The sequence below is a fragment of the Felis catus genome, chromosome C1, assembly GCF_018350175.1.
Source record: "Felis catus isolate Fca126 chromosome C1, F.catus_Fca126_mat1.0, whole genome shotgun sequence".
In the NCBI taxonomy this organism is placed as follows: Eukaryota; Metazoa; Chordata; class Mammalia; order Carnivora; family Felidae; genus Felis; species Felis catus.
The window spans coordinates 127,191,515-127,216,650 of NC_058375.1; the positions used below are offsets into that span (position 1 = coordinate 127,191,515).

General features: G+C 37.8%; 1 protein-coding gene across 17 annotated transcripts in view; it reads left to right on the plus strand.

Annotated features, from left to right (window-relative positions):
• The window catches only part of R3HDM1 (R3H domain containing 1), a 205,857-nt gene extending 180,721 nt beyond the window's left edge, over positions 1 to 25,136 (plus strand). For all 17 annotated transcript variants that reach the window (XM_011285215.4, XM_045034798.1, XM_045034801.1 and 14 more), the window contains 6 exons: positions 8,461 to 8,564; positions 9,940 to 10,112; positions 18,707 to 18,851; positions 22,447 to 22,529; positions 22,988 to 23,072; positions 23,787 to 25,136. In XM_011285215.4, coding sequence (XP_011283517.1) covers positions 8,461 to 8,564; positions 9,940 to 10,112; positions 18,707 to 18,851; positions 22,447 to 22,529; positions 22,988 to 23,072; positions 23,787 to 24,148 — 952 coding nt within the window. In that variant the 3' untranslated portion in view covers positions 24,149 to 25,136. The remainder of the gene's footprint in view (positions 1 to 8,460; positions 8,565 to 9,939; positions 10,113 to 18,706; positions 18,852 to 22,446; positions 22,530 to 22,987; positions 23,073 to 23,786) is intronic.

Sequence of the window (25,136 nt, forward strand, 5' to 3'; positions counted from 1 at the left end):
GTTTTTCTATTCTGTATTTATTTACATTGCAATCTTTATTACTTACTTTCTTCCATTTGCTTTAGGTTTGGTTTGCTCTTCCTTTCCCACCCCTGTGTCTTAAGATGGAAATGAAGGTTTCTGATTTGAGAACATTCTTCTTTCTTGAAATAGGCATTTATAGCTCTGAGTTTCCCTCAGGCACTGCTTTGGTTGCCTCTTTTACTATGTTGTGTCTTCATTGTCATGTGTCTTATGGTTACCCTTTTGATTTCTTCTTTGACCCATTGATAATTTAGGATTGTGTTGTTTAATTTTCACTTAATTTGTATATGTCCCAAATGTTTTCCTATTGATTTCTAATCTCATTCCATTATGGTTAGAGAACATACTTGTATTATTTCTGTCCTTTTAAATTTACTGAGTAAATTTAAATTTTCATACCCTAGCATATGGTATTCTAAATTTTCATACCCTAGCATAAATTTTCATACCCTAGCATATGGTCTGTCCTACAGAATGTTCCATATGCACTTTAAAATTATTGTGTATTCTATTGTTATTTAAAATTTTAATGTTTACTTATTTTTGAGAGACAGAGTGTGAGTGGGGGAGGGGCAGAAAAAGAGGGAGACACAGAATCTGAAGCATGCTCCAGGTTCTGAGCTGTCAGCACAGAGCCCAACAAGGGTCTCGAACCCGCAAACCACGGGATCATGACCTAAGCCAAAGTCAGATGCTTAACGACTGAGCCACCCAGGCACCTTTCTATTACTATTGAATTGAGGGTTCTATGGATGTCTTTTAGGGCTGGTTGGTTTATAGTGTGGTCAAAGTCTTCTATTTTCTTGTTAATCTTCTTTGTTATCATTTTATCCATTATTGAAAGTGGATGTTACAGTCTTTACCTGTTACTATGGAGTGTCTATTTCTCCCTTCATTTCTATCAGTGTTTGTTTCATGTATTTTGTGCTTCTTTATTAGGGGCTGATATGTTTATAACTTATATTTTCCTGACTTGCACTTTTTCATTATGAAATACTTTATCTCTCAAAAATTTTGTATTAATGCAAAGTCACTTTAGCTTTCTCATGGTCACTGTTTGCATGATGTATCTTTTCCCATCCTTTTATTCCTGTATGTCTCCTATAGACAGTGTATATTTGAATCAGCTTTTTAGTCTTCTGACACTGTCTTTTGATTGAATTGTGTAATCTGTTCACATTTAATGTTACTGATATAGTTGGCTTATGTCTACCATTTTGTGCTTTTTTTCTTTCTTATGTGTTTTTCTATTTTTTTCTTTATTTCTGCTCTTTCTGCCTTCTTTTTTTTTTTAATTTTTTTAAACGTTTATTCATTTTTGAGAGACAGAGACAGAGTATGAGTGGGGAAGGGGCAGAGAGAGAGGGAGACCCAGAATCCGAAGCAAGCTCCAGGCTCTGAGCTGTCAGCACAGAGCTCAACGCGGGGCTCGAACCCATGAACTGCTAGATCATGACCTGAGCAGAAGTCGGATGCTCAGCCGACTGAGCCACGCAGGCGCCCCTGCTCTTTCTGCTTTCTGTTACATTAAGTGAATATTTCCTACGTGGCATTTTAATTTCTTCAATGTTTTTTACTTTTTTTGAGTATTTTTAGTCAGTTTTATAGGATTTACCATATACATCTTAATGAATCCAAATGTACTTCTTACTTACAGTAGCTTAATTGTAGCATCATATAGAAAAAAGTACCTGTTATAATTAGTACCTTACATCTATAGGCAGTACAGCTTTGCTCCCACCTATTTCCTTTGTGCTATTTTTGGCAGATATATTACATTTATATATGCTATGGGCCAAACATTACATTATATATATATTGTTTTATATAGTTGATTTTTAAATCAATTAGAAGAAAGGAGGTCAAGCATGCTACTCTTGGTTTCGGGATTGTAAGTTTGAGCCCCACATTGGATGTAAGAGATTACTTAAAAATAGAATCTTTTTTAAAAAATGAGAAATTATGCTATTCTAGCATCCCATCTTTTGAAATTATACTTAAAGATTTTATGAAGCTATTTGGGGAACAGAATGCATGTTCTTTAGTTATCCCATAGGTGTATCAGCATCATCCTCAGTGTCAATGGCAACATTATGGTGTCAGTCTAGGAGCAGACTTAATAAGTAGCTAAATTACTACCAGAAAGAGCAGCTTACAATCAATATCATAAAGCTAAAATTATTGTTTGGCAGATGTTTTCTGCCACTTCACTGAGCTTCTAAAGTGATGTATCCAACAGGTCCGGTAACACAGCTGCTTAATGATAGCTAGTTCATCCTAGTGGGTCAGTCAAAATATCATCCTTCTCAAAACCAGTCATTCTCCCAAGAGCACCAGAGATATATTTATGGTTGATTGTGTTTGATAATAGCTGCCCTTACAGTGCTCAAGCCAGAGGCATCTTTTATCTGAAATATGATAGTGGATTTTGGCTCTCCTACCAGTACTTGGAAAATTCAAAGTTCATATTTGAGGAAAATGTTAGCCCTTAACTGCAGGCACATTTGCAGCTTACCTGTTTATCTAATGGGAAATAATCCTCTCTTAAGGCCAGTTTTTCACCCAAGGCTCTCAGTTTCCAAGTAAAATATGAACTGTATCTCATATCAAGACTGGATTCTTCTATAATTAACTACATGCTTTAAATTCATCATAGAATATAGTTATGATATGTGTGTAATCCAGTACCTTCCAGAGGCTTAAATGCTTCCTTCTTTTATCAGCCTGATAGAGTTGTATGGTCCTCTGGGATCCCATTTTGTCTTAGCTACCAGGAAGCACAAAGCTAGATTCAGTGCTCAGTGAAAGCCACAATTTTATCTCAGGTGGCATTATCCCATCTTTGTTTTGTCTTTTAAGTATTTTCTTTATTTCTTAGTCTATTGAGTTTTTAGAAATATTTTACATTTGGGAATAGGTGAGCTATAAACGAGTATTTGTATAAATATGAACATTTAACCAGAAAGCTAAGGAAAATTGGCCATTTGTATTTAAGGAAAAACCTAAAATATTATACAGTAAGTATTTTTATTTTACATTTATTTTTATTAATTGAGCATATAGTTTGGTCAGATTCTAATTAGTTGAGAGTTTTATTTATATTGTCCTAAATAGGTAGTATCATCACAAAAGTATGTAAGCTAGAAATCACCTTGACTTGCAGAAAGGTTGTAAGGCAGAAAGCTAATAGTTTCTTCTAGAGACAACAAGTTCAGCTGAATAGCTGACCCTCAAATGAATTGAAGGTTTGTGTTGCACAGGATCAGTATAACTACCTCCAGATGGCTGTGCTCTGACATCTGCTGAGGAGTTCTGAAGGAGATTCAGATCATTCATTGAAATTAAATCCCAAAAACAACATTTAAAAGTCAAACTTTTCAGGCAGTTTTCATAGGATATTTTTAGTGTTTATTTTTTATACTTGCAAAATGTACTCATATTCATGCCTTTTTGGAAAATACCAAATAATATAAATTGTCAAGAATCAGCTATATTCCCACAACCCTAAGCTGTCCATTGTTGTCATGTTCATGTTTTCCTCTCAGTCTCTTTTTTCTTTTTCTTTTCCTATATTTTGAAAAGAACATTTAGGTCGTATTCATTTGTTTTGGTGTATTGAACCATTTAGTGAGCATTTTGAATTTCTTTTCTTGGCATAGAGTCCTTAGAGAGGAATTAATAGGTCAAAAGATATATCTTTTCTTAAGAACCTTAGTACATTTTGACAAAATCTTCCTTTGATTTACAATCCTTGTAGGTACTAACTTGTTTTTGTTGTTTTCGTGTTTCATAAGAAGAGACATATCTCATTTTAATTTGGTTCTTTGATCGTTAGTAAAAATGTACGTTTTTTACATTTCACTGTATTTTGAATTATTTGGCCAAGTCTTTCATCATAGTTTGGTAAGGTAAGTATTAATCACACATTTATTAATGAGAGAGCTGAAGTTCAAAGACATACTACAAGTAAATGGAATTTGAACTCAAACTCATACTGCCTTCTGACACCCAAATCCGTGGTTCTTTTCACTGTATCAAGTATTAAATGTTAAAAGCCATTAAATAGATAGCAGTGTGAGGCGCCTGGGTGGCTCAGTCAGTTGAGTGTCCGTCTGACTCTTGATTTTGTCTCAGGTCATGATCGCAGGGTCGTGGGATTGAGCGCCTCAGGCAGGCTGTACACTGAGCATAGAGCCTGCTTAAGATTCTCTCTCTCCCTTTCTCCCTCTGCACCTCCCCCACTCATGCACATGCTCGCTCACTCGCTCTCTCTCTCTCTCTCTCTCTCTCTCTCAAATAAAAAAAATAAAAAGATAAAGGGGCTCCTGGGTGGTCAGTAGGTTAAGCGTCTGACTTCGGCTCAGGTCATGATCTCACAGTTTGTGAGCTGGAGCCCTGCATTGGGCTCTGTGCTGACAGCTCGGAGCCTGCAGCCGGCTTCGGATTCTGTGTCTCCCTCTGTGTCTGCTCTTCTCGTGCTCATCTCTCTGTCCTTCTCATGCTCTGTCTCTCTCTCCTTCAAAAATAAGCATTTAAAAAAAAAGTTTTTTAAGATAGTAATGTAACATCACTTGAATTTTCACGAATATGTAGTGAGTATATCTTAATAACAAGTATTAGTTTCCACTCACAATGTATCAAATAGATTACCATGATCTAATCAAAAGCATCAGGGATAACCCCTTAAAGGGCCATTTTCACCCATTTATAAAGGGTTTTATGACATTCTTAAAAATTCTTCACACTTTGGTAGACTACAGTAGGTTTTGGGTTTTAAAATATATATATAATGTGTTTATCATTTTTTCCATCATAGCTTTGACTCCAAACTATAGTAAGAATGCAAAAACAAATGACTAGAAGAAAGAGGAATTTTTACCTCTTTCCATAGAGGTCTTACCTCAGTGGAATAACCATAGAACATTGTAGGAATAAGATGAACATTATAGAAAACCCACAAAAAAGAAACTTTTTGGATCCTTGTGTCATTTATCAGTCTCCACTGATCCTATAGAGCCAGTTTTGCAGCGGTTTGACTTGACCGTACCATAGAGTGGGAAGGGGCAGCTCCTTAAAAGTACAGCAAAGCAGTTGCTATAAGTGGTAAGGCCAGTTTTCATTGCAGTGAACTCTAGTACCTTTGAAAGTTGATATTATGTTTTAATTTACATTCATGGTTTTCAGGAAGTTTGGGACCAGATGGATTCATGGGATTGATGCTTTTTTTTCCTATTCAGTGGTAGAGTATGAAGTTCTGTAAGGACTAGACCCCGTGTTTTACTTTGTCTTCCAAAGGAGAAATTTTTTGAAGTTGCTACAAAATGACTTTTCCTTTTTGATTATGTATCAATATTTATATTTTTTTTTATTTTTTTTTTTATTTTTGAGAGAGAGAGAAAGCATGAGCACGAGTGGGGGAGGGGCAGAGAGAGAGGGAGACATAGAATCTGAAGCAAGCTCCAGGCTCTGACCCATCAGCACAGAGCCCAGCACGGGGCTCAAACCCACAAATGGTTAAAATCATGACCTGAGCCGAAGTCGGACGCTTAACCAGACTGAGCCACCCCAGAACCCCATAAATATTTGTTTGTATTTTTTTTTAAGAGGATGAAGAGAAGGTGGCGTCCCTTCCTTTTTTTTTTTTTAATTTTTTTTAATGTTTATTTATTTTTGAGAGAGAGAGACAGACAGACAGAATCTGAAGCAGCCTCCAGGCTCTGAGCTGTGAGCACAAAACCTGATCTGGGGCTCGAGCTCAGGAGCCGCGAGATCATGCCCTGAGCCAGAGTCGGACACCTAACCGACTGAGCCACCCAGGCGCCCCAATATTTGTATTTTTTTTAATTTTTATTTATTTTTGAGACAGAGAGAGATAAAGTGTGAGCGGGGGAAGAGCAGAGAGAGAGGGAGACACAGAATCTGAAGCAGGCTCCAGGCTCTGAGCTGTCAGCACAGAGCCTGACTCGGGGCTTGAACTAATGAACCATGAGATCATGACCTTAGCGGAAGTTGGATGCTTAACCAACTAAGCCACCCAGGCGCCACTGTTTGTATTTTTAATGTGAGAATGGTGTTTAAAAAGCTGACTCCCCTTTTTTTCTTTTTTTTTTTTAACGTGTTCTAGTTCTGCCTTTATAGAAGACAAATTAGATGGTAATTGAAAATAGAGCATTTAAGAAATTTAAGAAAGCTACTCATTGCCCAGTCTTTGTCCCTTAAAGTATCTTCATGTCTTTTGGGGGAGATTAGTCTTGGAACTCACTTTTATAATTCATTTACCTAAGGACCCACTATAGTGGCACTATAGTGCCCACAGAATGGCAATCTGTGGTTTGGTAGTATGGGATGTATTGCTCATCTCCGTGACTTGAATATTCTCATCCCTGTTCTGGGTGGCTTCTTGTCATTCATGTGCCTCAGAACTTGGGTAAGCCATTAAGGTGCTTAGTGAACAAGATCAGGGTGAAGGATACTGCACAGCCCAAGAGAATATTTATCCCAATTAGAACAGAATATAAAAAATCTTTCCACCTTTTGGTGAAACTTTCTATTCTCCCAGTAGCAGCATGTTTACAAACCATGTCTTAAGCTGTGTTACTTCCACAGCTTAGCTAATACTCATATAATGCATCCCAATCATAGTTAACATCAGTTTCAGGAAGTACTGTTTTTTACATTTTGTCATATGGTCCAGAATCACCTTTTGTGAAATCCTCCCTTTATATCCCTTTCTTTTTCCCTTTTTGTGAACCACAATGAGTTACTGCCACTAAAAAAAAAAAAAAAAAAAAAAAAAAACTTTTATGAATTTTTAGTAATTGGAGAATTAGAGAATCATTTTTAACTTTTTCTTACAAAAAATTTTAAATGCGTATAAATATAAAGTGCACTGAACCCCATGTACCCATAACTTCTATAGTACTCACCTGTTTTCATCTAAAGCTCTACTTCCTCTTTTTCCCTTATGATTTTGAAGTAAATTCAGGTATTCTACCATTTCATTCATGATTATTTCAGTATAGGAATCCCTAAAAGATTTTTTTTTTTAACCCACAGAACTACAATACGGATTCACATTAAAAATCTTAATAGTTAAGGAGGTGCTTGAGCAGCTCAGTCAGTTAAGTGTCTGACTCTTGATTTCGGCTCAGGTCATGATCTCATGGTTCGTGAGTTCAAGCCCCACATGGAGCCTGCTTGAGATTCTCCCTCTTTCTCTGCCCCTCCCCTGCTCGCTCACACTCTCTCTCTCTCTCTCTCTCTCAAATAAGTAAAGTTTAAAAAAATTTTTTTTGATTTTTAATAGTTAACTTCTTAATTGTATCAAATATCTAGTTGGTAATTATAATTCTAACTACCCACAAATATTGCTTATGTTTTTACACATTTGTCTTTCTGAATGTCCCATAGTCTGGATTTTACTGATTGTGTCATCATGGTGTTTAACACGTCTACCTATACTCTTTATAATTCAGTAGTTGGATCTAACATATTTTTAATGCAAAAACTTGGTAAAGCTAGATTAAGAAATTATACTCTCTAAGGAAAGTTTATTGAGTGATTTAAAAAGCCTGGTAACTAATAGGGTTTTATATATAAATTAAGATTCTGATTACTTGGGGGGCACCTAGCTGGCTCAGTCAGTGGGCAAACTCAGAGCATACAACTCTTGATATCGAGTCATGAATTTGAGCCCCACATTGGGTGTAGAGATTACTTTAGAAAACAAAAATGATTCTGATTACTTGAGAATTCTCAGAAAGAACTAATAGTATCGCTTTACAATTTGAAATTATTTTCCTGAAAGAATTTGCCAAACAGAAAACTTTAAAGACATTTTGTGACAAATCCCATATTAGTTTGAGTCTCAAAAATTAACTTGAGAATTGCAGCAATAACTGAATAGTTTTATATCAACAGCCTCTATTTTTAATCAGTATTTATGTTAGAATATGTCAGAATTATACTTTACTATTTCCTTTATTCTTAGTACATATTTTGAGCAATAAAACATTTTTTTCTGAGTCTCATAATTGTCAAACTGCATATTCTCTTTTCTAAAATACAGCTTAGGGAGATCCAAATAAATTACTTTTTCATTTTGTAAAAGTTATTTTTCTTCTTTTTTAAATAATTATTTGAACAAAAAAATCATATTTAGAATAAGTTGTAAAAGAATAAGAGCATTGAAATTTGGAGTGGTTTTAAAAAAAAATCAGTATTATTGTCATAAACATAAAGAGATTTTTTTATCCAAAAAGTACTTGTTTATGATTCGTAGAGAATAGAAGTAGATTACACTTTACCCCTAACCAATTTGAGGGGAAAAAAAAAAACTTAAATAAATGTATAGGATTGTTTCATTCAAAGAATCTTTACAACCATCTCCATCTCACTGTGCTGTGTTTTTGTGTTTGTTCAATTTTTCCCCCATAGTTCATCAGTAGGTTACTTGCAACATCCAGGATCAGAACAAGTACAGTTTCCTCGAACTACTTCACCATGCAATTCCCAGCAGCTTCAAAGCCACCAGTGTGCAGGTATGAATATAATTGAAAGAAAAGGTAATGATTTGTCCATCTGAGAAATAATTAAATTAGGTTCCTGAGGCATTTCTAGAACAGGATTTCCAACTTCTGTGCTGTGATGTACCCAAAATATTAGGATGCCATGCAAACTCAGAGTTAATGGTTTCCATCCGCTTCTTCCTTTTCTAGTGTTACTACTACAACATTGCTGGCCTGTTTGTCTTCAGATTCTCCTTCCTTCCCTGCCTCATAAATATTGGTGTTCTCTGGAATTGTCTCCTTACTCTTGATACTCTTCCTAGGTGACTCACCCATCTCCTAGGGTTCAACAACTGCTTTTTTGCCAGCAACTCCCACATCTTATTTTGGCTTAGAAGAGGCCATATAGCCAACTGCCTACTGGACATCCCTACCCTGTTGTATCAAAGGCACTTTAGATTTACTAGTTCTCCCTCTTCCTGCATTCTTTATCTCACCTTCTCTCTAGGGACCAGATTAGTTTTCAAAGTCGTAATCAACTCTCTTCTATTCCCTCTTTTCACATTCATGCTGTTACCATTTCCTCAAATCTCCTACCGTCTTTCCGTCCTTCTTTCCTTCCCCACTGCTGCCATTCTCGATCAGTTCTTTTCACATCTTATTTGCAACAATCTCTTCAGTGTGTTGCTGATTTCATGTTTCCCCCACACCCAACTTACCTCCTCCCCAACACTTAGCAACACACATGCACACTCACACGTACACGCACTGTTCAAGAAATATTTTCCTGCGGGGCGCCTGAGTGGCTCAGTCGATTAAGCAGCCGACTTCAGCTCAGGTCATGATCTCACAGTCCGTGAGTTCGAGCCCCACGTCGGGCTCTGTGCTGACAGCTCAGAGCCTGGAGCCTGTTTCAGAGCCAAGGAGGTCTTCCTAGCTGCCTTTTTCAGATAAGAACATATAATAAAAGAGTTAAGTAACTTCCCCAGAGTCAAGCATTTCAGAGTACAAAAATTGGGCTGATTCCCACATGGCAAACTTTTTCTTTTCTGTGTATTTAAAGTAATGCCAGTTTTAAAATTAATCCATTTTAGCAATCAGTCACTTTTATAGATATCTCATTTATGCTATACTCTACTAGGTTCTGTAGTAGGTAATTGGACTTTCCTAAGTGTGGATCTGTTATTTTTAGAATAACTGAGATGTTTAGGCCTACAGAATCCCATTTTAATGCCTTTTTAAACACACAACACTTGTGGCATGAAGTTCCAGGGCTTAAATATGACTTGTATATATGATAATAAAGTTTTGCTCAGAAATGTAAAATTATTGGCATTTTCTTAGTGTTTAAAGCTACCAGCTAGTTGGTACAGTCTACTGATTGCAGTGTCCCAACTCTGATTTCCAGCTGTGCCACCTCCGCCCCCTGGTGGAGGAATGGTGATGATGCAGCTCAATGTACCAAACAATCCACAATCTCGGGCCCACTCACCCCCACAGTGGAAACAAAACAAATATTACTGTGATCACCAGAGAGGACAGAAGTGTGTGGAATTTAGCAATGTAGACAATATTGTTCAGGTAAGGTACTTCTTTTGTTTATTATAATTTTAAAACTTTCAACATTTGGGGCACCTGGGTGACTCAGTCATTTAAGTGTCTGACTCTTGGTTTCGACTCAGGTCCTGGTCTCAACGTTTGTGGGTTCGAGCCTTGCGTCAGACTCTGCACGGCTTGGATTCTCTCTCTCTGCCCATTCACTGCTCACCTATGTGCGTGCACACACTCTCAAATTAAAAAAAAAAAAAAGGCATTTGGGGTGCCTGGGTGGCTCAATCAGTTGAGCGTCAGACTTCAGCTCAGCTCATGATCTCATAGTTCATGAGTTTGAGCCCCCCATTAGGCTCTCTACTGTCAGCACAGAGCCTGCTTTGGATCCTCTGCCCTCCTCTTTCTTTGCCCCTTCCCCATTTGTGCTCTTTCAAAAATAAGTAAACATTAACAAAACATAAAGAAAATAAAAATCTTTAAACAATTTAGTCACATAAGATTGACCTTACAAGGCTTTGCTTTGAAAATGACATCCTCTCAAATGGGTAAAGAAGTTTGAACATTCTGTGTAGCCACACTGTTGCTTTCAATATGGAAATACTATTTTTCAACTTTTGCATATTTAAAATGTTTTAATTTTAAAAATCAGAAGATATACTAGATATAAAATTTGGTAAAGAAAGTTAAGTCCTTTTCCTACCTTTTCCATTGAACTGTTAGTGTAATCAGAAGGTAGGTGCAGAACGCTCTAATTTTTTTTTTAATTTTTTTGTTTATTTTTGAGAGAGAGAGAGACAGACAGCGTGAGCAGGAGAGGGGCAGAGAGAGAGACACACACAAAATCTGAAGCAAGCTCCAGGCTCTAAGCTGTAAGCACAGAGCCTGATACGGGGCTCAAACCCACAAACTGTGAGATCATTACCTGAGCTGAGTCAGACACTCAACCAACTGAGCCACCCAGGCACCCCGGAACACTCTTTATTGTAGAAGAAATTCAATTAATAAATGTAAAAGCAATAGTAGAATTTAAAAATCACCATTTTGAAATCTCACTGAAATAATGGATCATAAAGAAAATCATCAGCAAATGTCAAGAACATTATGAAAAGCTTTATGGGGGAATTTAAAATGGGTAGATTAGGGACACCTGGGTGGCTCAGTCAGTTAATCATCTGGCTCTTGATTTCTGCTCAGGTCATGATCTTAAGGTTTGTGAGATGGAGTCCCTGGTCAGGCTCTGTGCTGACAGGGAAGATTTTCTCTCTTTCTCTCTGCCCCTCTCCCATGTGCACACACCCTCTCTCTCAGACTCTGCAGAATTCTCTCTCTCCCTCTCTCTCTGCCACTTCCCATGTGCATGCTCTCTCATGCTCTCTCTCTCAAAATAAACATTAAAAAAATTTTTTAAAATAAACTGAAATAGGGGCGCCTGGGTGGCGCAGTCGGTTAAGCGTCCGACTTCAGCCAGGTCACGATCTTGCGGTCCGTGAGTTCGAGCCCCGCGTCAGGCTCTGGGCTGATGGCTCAGAGCCTGGAGCCTGTTTCCGATTCTGTGTCTCCCTCTCTCTCTGCCCCTCCCCCGTTCATGCTCTGTCTCTCTCTGTCCCAAAAAAAAATAAATAAATGTTGAAAATAAAATAAAATAAACTGAAATATTTCAAGGCACATGATTAAATCATGGGAGAATAAAAAGGGCAAAGGTCATTTATAGGCTAATTCACAAACTGTAAATGCCCAATGACCATTAATCAGAGGAGAATACAAAAATATTTTTTATTTATGTAATTAGGAAAATTTAGGAAGACTCATAATTTGCAGTATGGGCAGAGATTTCCAGTTACAAACTCTCTTGTTCATTCTCAGTGGTACTACCAATTCATAGAACTCTTTTTGGAGTGCAGTTTAGTGACAAAAATAATCCAATTAAAAATTGGGTAGAAGACTTCAAATAGGATTTTTCCAAAGAAGACATACAGATAGCCAACAAACAAATGAAAAGATGCTCAACATCACTCATCAAGGAAATTAAAACCACAATGGGATATCCCTTTACACCTGTCAGAATGGCTAAAACCAAATGACAAGAAATAGCAAGTATTGGTGAGAATGTGGAGAAAAAAGAACCCATGTGCACTATAGGTACAATGCACACTGGTGCAGCCACTGTGGAAAACAGTATGGACTTTCCTCGAAATATTAAAAATAGAAATACCATGTGATCCGGTAATTGTACTGGATATTTATCCAAGGAAAATTAAAACACTAATTCAAAATTTAAGTGGCCCTATGTTTATTGCAGCATTATTTACAATAGCCAAGATATGGAAGCAACCTAAGTGCACACTGATAGATGAAAGAAAGATAAGGAGAATGTTGTATGTATAAATAATGAAATATTACTCAGCCATAAAAAAGGATGAGATCTTACCATTTGCAACAACATGGATGGACCTAGAGGGTATTATGCTAGGTGAAATAAGTCAGACTGAGAAAGACAAATACCATATGATTTCATTCATACATAGAATCTAAAAAACAAAAACAAAAAAATGATGAACAAAAAGCAGAATCAGACCTATAAATACAAAGAACAAACTGATGGTTGCCAGAGGGAAGGGAAATGGGGAAATGGACAAAATAGATGAAAGAGAGTGGAGGATACAGGTTTCCACCTATGCAATGAACAATTCATGGGGATCAAGGTCACAGCATAAGGAATATAGTCAGTGATACTGTAATAGCATCATATGCTGACAGATGGTAGCTATACTTATGGTGAGAATAGCATGACGTATAGACAAGTTGCATCACTGGGTTGTACACCTGAAACTGCCAACTATACTCAAATTTTTAAAAATTTTAATGTTGAACAAATCCATGAGTTATACTGATTTAAATGAATAAATGGGAGGAAAAATGAAGTTCTTTTTTTACAGTGAAATATGAACCAGTAAATATGATGGAATTAGAAAATGACCACCTGGAAACCAGGAAGTAAGAATCATCACTAGAGCAGAGAGGATTCTAGGAAAGTGGCAGAGTAGGAAGCATCAGGAGTCTATCTCTCCACCTAGAAATAATTACACTGGCAGAATCTGATGTAACAGTTTTGTTGCTTTAGAATCTATTGAAGGCTTGCAACTGCCAGGGGAAAGCTTGGGTGATAAATTGAACTTAATTTCAGTCAGTTTCAGCTTTTAGCACAGTAGCAACTACCCATCTTTACCCCCAACCCCTAGGAGGCAACTGTGCATGTTTTTTACTAGAGCAGCTGACAGGAGCCAGGGTGGGCAAAAAAGGACTCTGTCCTCCAAATACAAGGTATTTGTATTCTGATCATGGGTTTCTGCTTCTGATCACAGAGGTGCAGACAAAGAGTCAATAACCATTGTTGTACCTTCCCACATTGCTGCAGATCTCTCCCCCGACACTTCTAGGGGACTTAAAGTGCTAGTACCCTGTCTTTCCTCCTTTTGTTTTTCTCTTTGAATCGTTTTTGGGAGCCAAACAGTAAGGACTAAGACATTCAAAAGCAACTGAATATATGGGGTACATGCCCAGGAAAAGGCACAGGCCAAACACTGAGAAGTCCTTAAGGTTATACGTCAGACTGATCTTTGACACAAAGACAGCCTGCAACAGTCAATAAACAAAAACAATAAAAACAACAAAACGCAATAAACCCTGGGAAGGGGGTTGAATCTGATTTCCAGTTACCACACTATCAGATTCAAACGTCCAGTTTTCAACAAAGAGTCACAAGGCATGCAGAGAAACAGGTCACTATTGCCCATTCAGAGGAAGAAAATCAACATAAATTGTCTTTGAAAAAGACCTGATGACAGATAATTTAAAAAAATTTTTTTTTTTTTTGAAATTTAAGGGGCGCCTGGGTGACTCAGTCAGTTAAGCATCCAACTTCAGCCCAGGTCATGATCTCATGGTTCATGAGTTCAAGCCCCACATCAGGCTCTGTGCTGACAGCTTGGGCCTGGAGCCTGCTTGGATTCTGTGTCTACCTCTCTCTCTGCCCCTCCCCAGCTCATGTTCGCACTCTGTCTCTGTCAAAAATAAATAAACCTAATAAAAAAATAAATAAAAATTAAAAAAAAAAAAAAAAAAACCTGATGGCAGATCTCCCAGACAAAAGCCTTAAAACAACTGTCTTCAGGCTGCTCAAAGAACTGCAGGAAGATGTGGAGAAAGAAAAGAAAACAATGAACAAAATGGAAATATCAATAAAGAGATAGAAAACCTAGAAAACACCAGAAATTCTAGAGCTGAAAATATAATAACTGAAATGAAAGTTCCCTGGAGGAATTCAGTGGCAGATGTGAGGAGGCAGAAGAAAGAATCTAAGAACTTGAAGAAAGGACAGTGGAAATTGTCAAGTCTGAGGAACAGACAAACCAGAATGAAGAAAAGTGAACAAAGCCTAAAGCACCTGTGATACACCATCAAGTTGACCAACAAACATATTGTGGTTGTCTTGGAGGGAAAAGAGAATATTTGAAGAAATAATGGTTGAAAACTTACCACATTTGATTAAAGACATGAATATAAACATCAAGCATTGTGATGAACTCTAGGTAAGAACTCCAAAATACCCACTCTGAGACACAATATAATCAGTCTTTCAGAGGACAGAGTATTAAAAGTAGCAGGAAGGGCACAACTCGTCACATACAAGGAATCCTCAAAAAGATTATCACCAGAGTTCTCATCAGAAACTGGAGGCTAGGACAGCTGGCCAATATATTCAAAGTGCTAAAAGAAAAAAAAAAAATGTTAATGAATCCAGTATCTGGTAAAAACTGCCTTTCAAAAGTGAGGTAGAGGGCTCCTGGGTGGCTCAGTCAGTTAAGCAGCCGACTTGACTTTGCCGCAGGTCATGATCTCACAGTTAGTGACACTAAGCCCCACGATGGGCTCTGTGCTAACAGCTCATAGCCTGCTTGAGATTCTCTCCCTCTGTCTCTCTGCCCCTCCCCCACTCAATCTTGCTCACTCAGCTCTCTCTCAAAATAAATAAATAAATGAATTTTAAAAACAAAATAAAACTCAGGTAGAAATTAAAATTCCCAGATAAACAAAAAACAGAGATGGGCCCTGCATGAAATTCTCAAAAGAGTCCTGCAGGGTAAAGTAGAAAGAACATTGGACAGCAAGACAAAGCTATATAAAGAAAGAAAGTTCTCAAGTTAAATACATGAGCAATTATAAAAGCTAGTAGTATTGTGCCAGTGGTCCATAACTCTACTTTTTACTTTCTACGTGATTTGAGAGACGAATGCACTTAAGTATTTTTTTATAAACAGTAGCTAAAAGGTAGTGTTCTAGCTTTGATTTGTAACTCCAAATTTTGTTTTCTATATCATTTAAGAGTCTCATGCACTTAAAACAGTTACTAGTGGGGCACCTGGGTGGCTCAGTCAGTTAAGCATCCGACTTTGACTCAGGTCATGATCTTGCAGTCTGTGAGTTTGAGCCCCGTGTCAGGCTCTGTACTGACCGTTCAGAGCCAGGAGCCTGCTTCAATTCTACATCTCCCTCTCTCTGCTCCTCTCCTGCTTGCATGCATGTGCACACTCTCTCTCTCGTGCACGCGCGCGCTCTCTCTCTCTCACTCTCTCCCAAAGATAAATAAACATTGAAAAAAAAAAAGGAATTACTACTTTATGTTTTGGGGCACACAGTATATAAAGATGTACTTTTATGTCATAAGCAACCAAAAGAGGTGGAGACAGAGATATAAAGAAGCAGAGTTTTTGTATATAATTGAGTTAAGCTAATATAAATTCAAAGTAGAGTGTTATAACTTTAGGATGTTAGGTGTAATGCCTAAGGTAAACACAAAGGAAAATGCTAGGGAATATATACAAAAGGAAATGAGAAAGAAATTTAAACATTTAACTACAAAAAAAAAGAGTATGCAGGGGGGCGCCTGGGTGACTCGGTTAAGCGTCCAACTTTGGCTCAGGTCATGATCTCACGGTTCGTGTGTTCGAGCCCCGTGTCAGGCTCTGTGCAGACACACTCAGTGGAGCCTGCTTCCGATTCTCTGTCTCCCTCTGTCTCTGCCTTCCCCTGCTCATGCTCTGTCTCTCTCGAAAACAAAATAAAACACTAAAAAAAATTTTTTTTTAAAAAATGGAGTATGCGGGAAATGAGGGGTAAGAAGGAAGCTATAAGGCATATAGAAAATGGCAAAATGACATTGGCAAGTCCCTCTTTATCAGTTATTTTAACTATAAAGACAGATTGGCAGAATGGATAAAAACACTTGATCTCACTAAGAGATCTAAGAGACTCCCTTTAGGTCCAAAGACACAAATGAATTGAAAGTGACAAGATGCAAAAATACAGTCCATGAAAATAGCAAGCAAAAGAGAGTAGGTAAGGGTAGTTATGTTAATATTAGATAAAATAAGACTTTAGATCCAAAAAATTTTCTAGATACAAAAGTTCAATACAGTAAGAAGATATAATAATTATAAACCTGATTGTATAAACCTAATAATTACTTACCTGATAACAGACCATCAAGTAATAGTTGGAAACTTTAACACTCCACTCTCAATAATGGATACAACAACCAGGCAAGAGTTAAGTAAGGACATAGAGAACTTAAACACAAAAAAACAACTAGATCTAACACATACAAAGAGCATTCTACCTACACATCTGGTCACTTGTGAACAGTGTATACATTCTTCTTGTGCACATGGGACATATTCTTGGATAGACCATATCCAAGGCCAAAGTTCAATCTCAGTAGATTTTAAAAGGTAGATATGAGCCAACATTGTACTGGGAGTTCTACCTGGAGCTGTTAGGCAAGAAAAAGATATAAAAGGCATCCAAATTGGGAGAGGAAGTAGTAAAATTCTGTTTACAGATAATATGCTTTCCCCCTAATACTATAACTAGAAAGGAAAAAATAGTAATTTAACATTGAAGAAACCTGGCAGACACCACCTTACAAGTGATGGAAGTAAGCATCACCAGTACTGTGTCAACACATGGACCTCAGGTTCCCTCTTACATGATGCATTGAGAAGGACACAGCATCACTTTCCTAGTACTCCTTCCCCAAATGTATCTTGTGAATTTGGGGATGAGGAAGTAGCAGGCAAAGCCAAATTGAGGGACATTTTACAAAATAACTGATCTTCAAAATGACCATCAGAAACTGATCTTCAAAAATGTCAAAGTTGGGGCGCCTGGGTGGCGCAGTCGGTTAAGCGTCCGACTTCAGCCAGGTCACGATCTCACGGTCCGTGAGTTCGAGCCACGCGTCGGGCTCTGGGCTGATGGCTCAGAGCCTGGAGCCTGTTTCCGATTCTGTGTCTCCCTCTCTCTCTGCCCCTCCCCCGTTCATGCTCTGTCTCTCTCTGTCCCAAAAATAAATAAACGTTGAAAAAAAAAAAAATATCAAAGTCATGAAAGAGAAAAAAGACTGAGGCTCTGCTCCAGATTTAAAAAGATGAGAGAGACGTGAAAACTAAATGCAACATTTGATTCTGGACTAGAAGAGGAAATGTTTTCTTTTTTCTTTCTTTTTTTTTTTTTCTGTAAACTATGTTAGTAGGACAATTGGTGAAATTTGAATAAACTCTATAGATTACATAATCTTACTGTCTTATTAATTGCCTGATTTTGATAATTCTTTTTTTTCCAAGGGCTTTTCTTAGAAACCTCTTTATTTCAAGTGTTCTTAAACACTCTACTACATATATTACAGAATAGGATCACTTTTATATAGATTTGATGATTCTACTGTGGCTATTTATGTAAGAATATCCTTGTTTTTAGGAAAAAGACACAATTAGTTATTTTGGGATGAAGTATCGTGAACAACTCATTCTCAAATAGTTTGGGAAAAAATAACAGTATATACAGAGAAAGAGATAAAGATTTAAAAAACATGCAGAGAGAGATTTATATAAAAACATAAGAATATGGGAAATCCAAGAATTCTTTGTATTATTTTTGGTAACTGTTCTTTAGGGATGAATTGTTTAAAAAGGAAATGCTAAACAGTTAACATGAAAAAAAGAATGAGATAGGGGCACCTGGGTGGCTCTGTTGGTTAAGCTGCTGACTTCAGCTCAGGTCATGATCTTGCACTCCGTGAGTTCAATCCCCATATCGGGCTCTGTGCTGACAGCTCAGAGCCTGGAGCCTGCTTCAGATTCTGTGTCTCCTCCTCTCTCTGCCCCTCTGCCTCTCATGCTGTCTCTCTGTCTCTGTCAAAAATAAATAAATATTTTTTAAAAATTAAAAAAAAAAAAAAAGAATGAGATAAATGTGTATTTTTTTCTCCTGGAAAAGTATCTCCAATATGATTGTCCAGGTACAAAAGCAAGATTAAAAAATAGGATGTGTAGTCTACTTCCATTTTTATAAAACATAGATAGACATATGGATGCATACGTTTGGGCGTAGAAACAATCTGTTACTGGTACTTACCTTTGGGAGTTGAAAACTATAAATTTTCATGTTTTAACTCTTACAATAACAAGTATATATTTGTAATCAGAAAAAAATTAAAAATTCTGTTCAAAAGCTAATTTGCCAAATTGTGACTAAAATGCTGACCAGTTTTTTTGATGTGATTACAGCACAGCCCTCAACTCAGTAGTCCCATTGTTTCACCAGCTCAGTCGCCAGCACCAGCGCAGCTGACCACCCTGAAAACTGTCCGTCCTTCTGGACCACCCCTTTCCATCATACCTCAGTTTTCTAGACCTTTTGTTCCAGGGCAAGGTAAGTGCTTGAAACTAGTCACAGCCTCAGAGTTGTAGGACATCCCTTCCCCTGGATGATGTATGGAATTGTCGAATCACTGTATTATACACCTGACACTGATGTAACACTGTATGTTAACTATACTGGAATTAATTTTTTTTTTTAATTAAAAATAAGACATCCCTTCTCAATCACTTTGTGATTTCCCTTGGTACTGCTTTCAGTTCTCCACAGGACTGCATTTTGACCTCCACCCAGGCATATTTATTACCATATATTCTCCTAACCTTAATGTTTCATCACTAGTTAATAATTACTAACTTAGTAATTCCTTCCATTCAGTAATTCTTTATGTGATATAGTTAAAGTGACCTTAACTTATTATCCTTAGACTCCATTTCTCTGTAGTAGTAATATGCAACGCTATAAACTTGTTCTTTATTTCTAATACCTATATTACAGTAGCATATATCAAGAGTTTATTCAAAAATGTATTCAACAGTTTTTGAGGCCTTATTGTGACCCTGACATACAAAAACGAGTAAGGTGAAGTCCTCTTCCTCACCGACCCTCGGTCTAATTGGAGGAACAGACCGCAAATGGATGATTATAGAATAATATTTTGGAATTTATCCTAAGCATAATGCACACAATGATTTATCCACAGAAGAGTTTGGTCTATAGCAGAAAAAATGCAAAACAACCTAAATGTCTTATCAGTAAGGATTAGAGTATATCTATATAGGGAATACTAAGTAGTTATCCAAAAAATGTGTTTTAAAGAATCATTGAAAGAAGAAATACAGTACAGTGAATGATTTTAAAAAACATGTTACATGAAGAGGAGTGGTGGTAGATACACACTTCAAGTTATGGAATGAGTAAGTCACAGGCATGGGGAGTATAATATAGGGAATATATTCAATGGTATTATAATGGCATTGTATGGTGACAGATGGTAGGTACACCTGTGGTGAGCATAGCATAACATCTAACTTGTCCACTCACTAATGTAACATTGTATATCAACTGTACTTCCATCTATTTATTTTGCAGGAGAGTGCAAGCAAGGGAGGGGGTTACTGGAGAGATGTCTAGTAAGCCTTTGAAAAGGTGCTCAACATCATCCATTAAATATTAGGGAAGGAATATTAAAATCTGAATGAAATATCACTTTGACCCCACTAGAATGGCTATAATCAAAAAGATTAACACCACTGAATGTAGGTGAAGTTACAGAATTCTTGCACATTGGTGTGGAGGAGTAAAATGATAAAACCATTTTGGAAAAAAGATTTGAGTTTCTTACAAAATTAATCACTTACCTTGCAAGGCAGCAATTCCACTTCTAGGTATTTACCCAAGAGAAATGAAAACATACTTATGTAGACTTGTACAGCAAGTTATATAACGACTTTATTTTATTATAGTCACCCAAACTGGACATAACCCAAATGTCCACCGACAAGAGACTAGATATACAGATTGTAATGGATCCTTACAATGGAATACTATTGAACAACATGAATGAACAAGGCAGACTGATCTGCAACAACATGGATTAATTTCAGAGTCATTATGTTAACCAAAAAACAAGCCAGACACAAAGACATACTATATTATTCTAATTAAATGAAATCCAGTTATAGGCTAACTAAGGTATGATGTTAGAAATCACGTAGTCATGTGGATGGGATATGGACTTGACTGGTAAGGAGCTTGAGGGCACTTTTCAGGGGATGGAAATGTTCATTGTCTTTTTGGGTTTTGATTACATGAACTTTACAATTGTTGGAATTCATCAAACAATAAAGATGTGCATTTTATTTTATATAAATTATATCTAAATTTTTTAAAATATTTATAAAACACACAGAACAAAGACTGAAAAGATACACACCAAAATGTTAGAAGTGATGGCATTACTAGAATGGTTTTTATTTTCTCTTTTGTAATTGTTTCCAGGTTTTCTACAAAGCCACGTACTTTAATAATCTAGAAAAATAAAACATAAAAAGTGAATTGAAAGGGCGACTGGGTGGCTCAGTTTGTTAATCGTCTGACCAGCTCAGGTCGTTATCTCACGGATCCTGAGTTAAAACCCCACATCGGTTCTGTGCTGACAGCTCAGAGCCTGGAGCCTGCTTCCAATTCTGTGTCTCCCTCTCTCTCTGCCCCTCCCCCACACACACTCTGTTTCTCTCTCTCTCTCTTTCTCTCAAAAATAAATAAACATTTGAAAAAAAAATTTTTAAGTTCATTGAAATAGTGTGTGGCAATAGTGTGATACTGGGATGCCTGTTCTAGGAGGAACATACAGCATGGCCTATATGGAGGAGTCTTTGATTATTGCTGTCTACAGTTCATCTCCATAATGGAAAAGAATACTGCTCCACCGGCCTAAACTTAACTCTGACTTTCTTGCAGCTGTTCTTTATACATCTTCGTGCTTTGCATTGTATCTCTGATCTCAGTGCTAAGCCACCATGCCATATCTGCCCTTCACATGGTGCTTGGGAAGGAGCAAGTCTGTCATGGGTGTGTCCTGCAGGGAGCTGCCCTCGCACCTTCACACTGTTCGTCAGATTAGAGCTCTGTGGAGTAGGGAGAAGTCCACCATGTGCTTTACTCTGTTATCAAGCTTTCAGGAGAAGGGATGTATGATTCCCTGAAGTGCTTTCCTGGCACCTGTGCATAATCCCCTTCCAAACCCAGAATGTGCTGAATTGGGGAACTTATGGGTAAAATAAAATGAGGATATTAACAAATGAAAACATTATTCTCCAGGAGAATGTCTTTGCAGTCAGCATTTATTAAGCCCTTTAAAGAGTGTTTAAGAGCAGACCCAAGACCTAAAACGTAAATATACCCTTTGGTTAACACCATAAAAATGTTTGTAATGGGTGCCTGGCTGAATCATTCAAAAGAGCATGCAACTCTTGATCTCAGGGTCATGAGATTACAATGGGTGTAGAGAAAAGTTTGCAATGAGAATATATAAATGTATATATGCATATATTTGTAGTAATTAATAGTGATTTGGGGAGGGGTGCCTAGCTGGCTCAGTCAGTAGAGCGTGTGACTCTTGATGTCGGAGTTGTGGGTTCCAGCCCCACAATGAATGCAGAGATTACTTAAAAAAGTAAAAATCTTTAAAAAAAAAAATAGTGACTTTGGGAAGATAAACTTAATGTTTTTCCTTCTCCTCAAATGTAAGTCATATTAATTTTTAATCATCATAGAAAACGTGGATTTTAGCATCTCACATGGGTGGAAATGGGTATTACAGTTCTTCTGGAATGTTAAGGTATAAATAGGTTAAGGTAAATGAAGCTTCCCTCCTTCCTATCCCCCGTCTTCCCAGTTCCTACCTCCTACTTTCTTCATAACCACTGTTATTAGTCCTTACTCCTTTCAGAAGTTTACCCTTCCTCTTGAAAGGGAAGATGGAAACTTAAATTCTTTTTTAAAATGTCAGTACCTACACTTTTTTAATCTACCAAATGTGTTTTCCCTACTCATGTTAACTATTTTGGACAATTTAGAAAACTTAGGGAAGTACTTTTAGAACTGAGCAGAAAACAATGTAAAAGTTTTTTTAATTGACTTTCAGGAGATGCCAGATATCCATTACTTGGCCAGCCTCTGCAGTACAACCCTCCTGCTGTTCTGCACGGACACATTCCAACCCAACAGGTATGAAAGCTATCTGGCGGTCTAGGCTTTGTTGGCAGGATGTCATAGCTCCTTTGCACAGAGTGTGGGGGGTCCTGGGCCCACCTGCTGGCAGTTCACAAGAAGTCCTCTGTACCACAGCCAGCTGACTTATCGATGTTGTCCCATTGAGTCTAGCCACACAGAGAGCAGACAAGGAAGAAGGTGGTTTGCTGTTTGGCTAAGCGATCAGTGCTATCCCAAAGTGGGAGGGGCGGGGGGGCTGGGGCCACAAGCTGGGGCCTTGCTTATGAAAGACAGCAAATGACTGGTTATAGTGAGGAACAGTAGTGCCATTGCCACCCGGTCTTTGGATTGGATTTTTTTCTGCTAAAGTACAGAGCCCAGACTGGGTATGTTTAAGGGTTAAGTGTTTAAACATTACAGACCTATTTTTCAGCACTGTTAACCTTATTTCTCATCTGTTTGTGGGTTTTCAGGGTCAGTCTGGCAACAGGCATGGAAATCGAGGAAGGAAACAAGCTAAAAAAGCTGCATCCACTGACCTTGGTGCAGGAGAGCCAGGTGTGTCCCTGAGAGGCAATTAGATGTGGTTCTACAAACTGTCAACCAGTTCAACAGTCTTTAGACAAAAATGGGTTTTCCTCTCCTAAAGTCCTGCACATTACAGGAAATTATGTCAACTGTAATGTAGGGCTCTTAAGTATATTCTTGTAATTGTCTCATTTCACAGTGCAGCTATAAGTGGATTTAGTAGGGATGAAGGGACCAAAGGGAAAAGTTATGTGTGAAAGGAACAGATAGAATGACATTCTTTGCCTGTGTGTTTTTGGAAAAAGGAAGTAGTCCTTACACCCATGCAGAGATAGTCTGATGAACAAAAACTGCCTTTCTGTGGCAGAGTGCTTTCAATATGTACTCAACAGCCTTGGGTCATTACGACAAGGGCTGTTATCTTTATTTTACAGTGGGGCCATGAAGTTCAGGAGACCGCTCAAGATAACACACCTAACTTAGAGAAGCCACTATACAATGGTGTGTTTTCTATGCATAGCTTTCAGTGAAGACCGAGATGGGTAGTTTAGTACCATTAGCTCTGCACCCCTTGCCTAAGGGGTAAGTAGGAATGATTTTTTAAATGGCCATAATTACAGTTTTGTGGGTTTTAATGGTTTTACAAAATCCCGTTCATTTCTTATGTCATATTTGGGTCTTCGGTACTTTCTGCCCACCATTTTGGTAACAGGGATTATTAATTCTATACCTTTTCCATTCTAGTTGTTGGGAAGGTCTTGGAAATTACTGAACTCCCTGATGGAATAACTCGCATGGAAGCCGAGAAGCTTTTTGGGGAACTCTTTAAAATTGGTGCCAAGATCCGGTGGCTCCGAGACCCTCAATCCCAGCCCCAGCTGCGTCGTCACCCCCTCTGCTGTGGCAGCGGGGACAACACTGTCAATCCTGAACGTTCTAAACCCAGTGACTTGGCCTCCACTTACACCGTCTTAGCCACATTCCCCTCCATTTCAGCTGCACAGAATGCATTGAAGAAACAAATTAACTCAGTTAACAAGTTTAAGCTGAGAACGAGCAAGAAGCACTATGACTTCCACATTCTGGAAAGGGCGAGTTCTCAGTAACAGAGCCACCTTGGACCCTTGGCCTTTATGATTCCCCTGTCCTCACCCATCTTTAATTGGCTTGGTTTTTGGAGCTTCTGTTAACATGATAGAGACTCCTAGGACGTGTGGTCATGGCGTTATAGCTTTTGAAGACAGGCCAGTGATCCAGCAAAGGGGGGAAATTACACATTTCACTCCAAATGACTGTAGGAATCCACATCGGAATGATACAGAGTTAGCAGCTTTTTCCGAGGAAATGCTGTTCAAATGCCTCCTAACTTTTATAGTTATTTTGTTTTATATTTCTGAATTCTTGTATCAGATCCAGAGCTCTATTGTACAGCAAATTATTCTTCAAAATGATTACAACCAGTTGCAACCTGTATTTCTTTTTTGCAGCCAGCACAATGTGACCCAACAGAGAATTTGGGGGGAAAAAGAATGCAGGAATGGAATAACCAAGTCAAAACCATGTACTATCTTCTTGGGGGGCTGGACGGTGACTAAGGAGAGCCCACAAATAGACCATTACTCTTTCCCTGTATCTCTAAACACAGAAACAATTTCCAAAAAATACAGAACTCCCTCATAGGGTCCTTTCCTTATTCATTTAGGTAGTATGAACATTAAGTGTAAAGCAAATTATGTTCTTAACACTTCTTAATCAAACCACTTAGATTCAAGGGGGAATAGGAATCATTTTAGGCAGGAAAATACTTCCACTTTTTTTTTTTTTAAGTGTCCCTCTGATAACTAAATGCCACTTATTTGCATTCCCCTCGTGAATATTTTGTCACCTAAGGAAATGCATTTGATGAGTGCTGGAAACTTCTTAAGTGGTTTAAAATCTGTTTTCATTGTTTGCAGCGGATCACTGGACATCAAAGATTCATTGCACTTATGAACAAGGAACCTTTTTTTCATTTTCTGTGTAATTTGCAAGGCTGTACAATGTGTGCTGATGCAAGCCTTTTTCAGTTCAAGAGAATAAATGTTTACAAATACA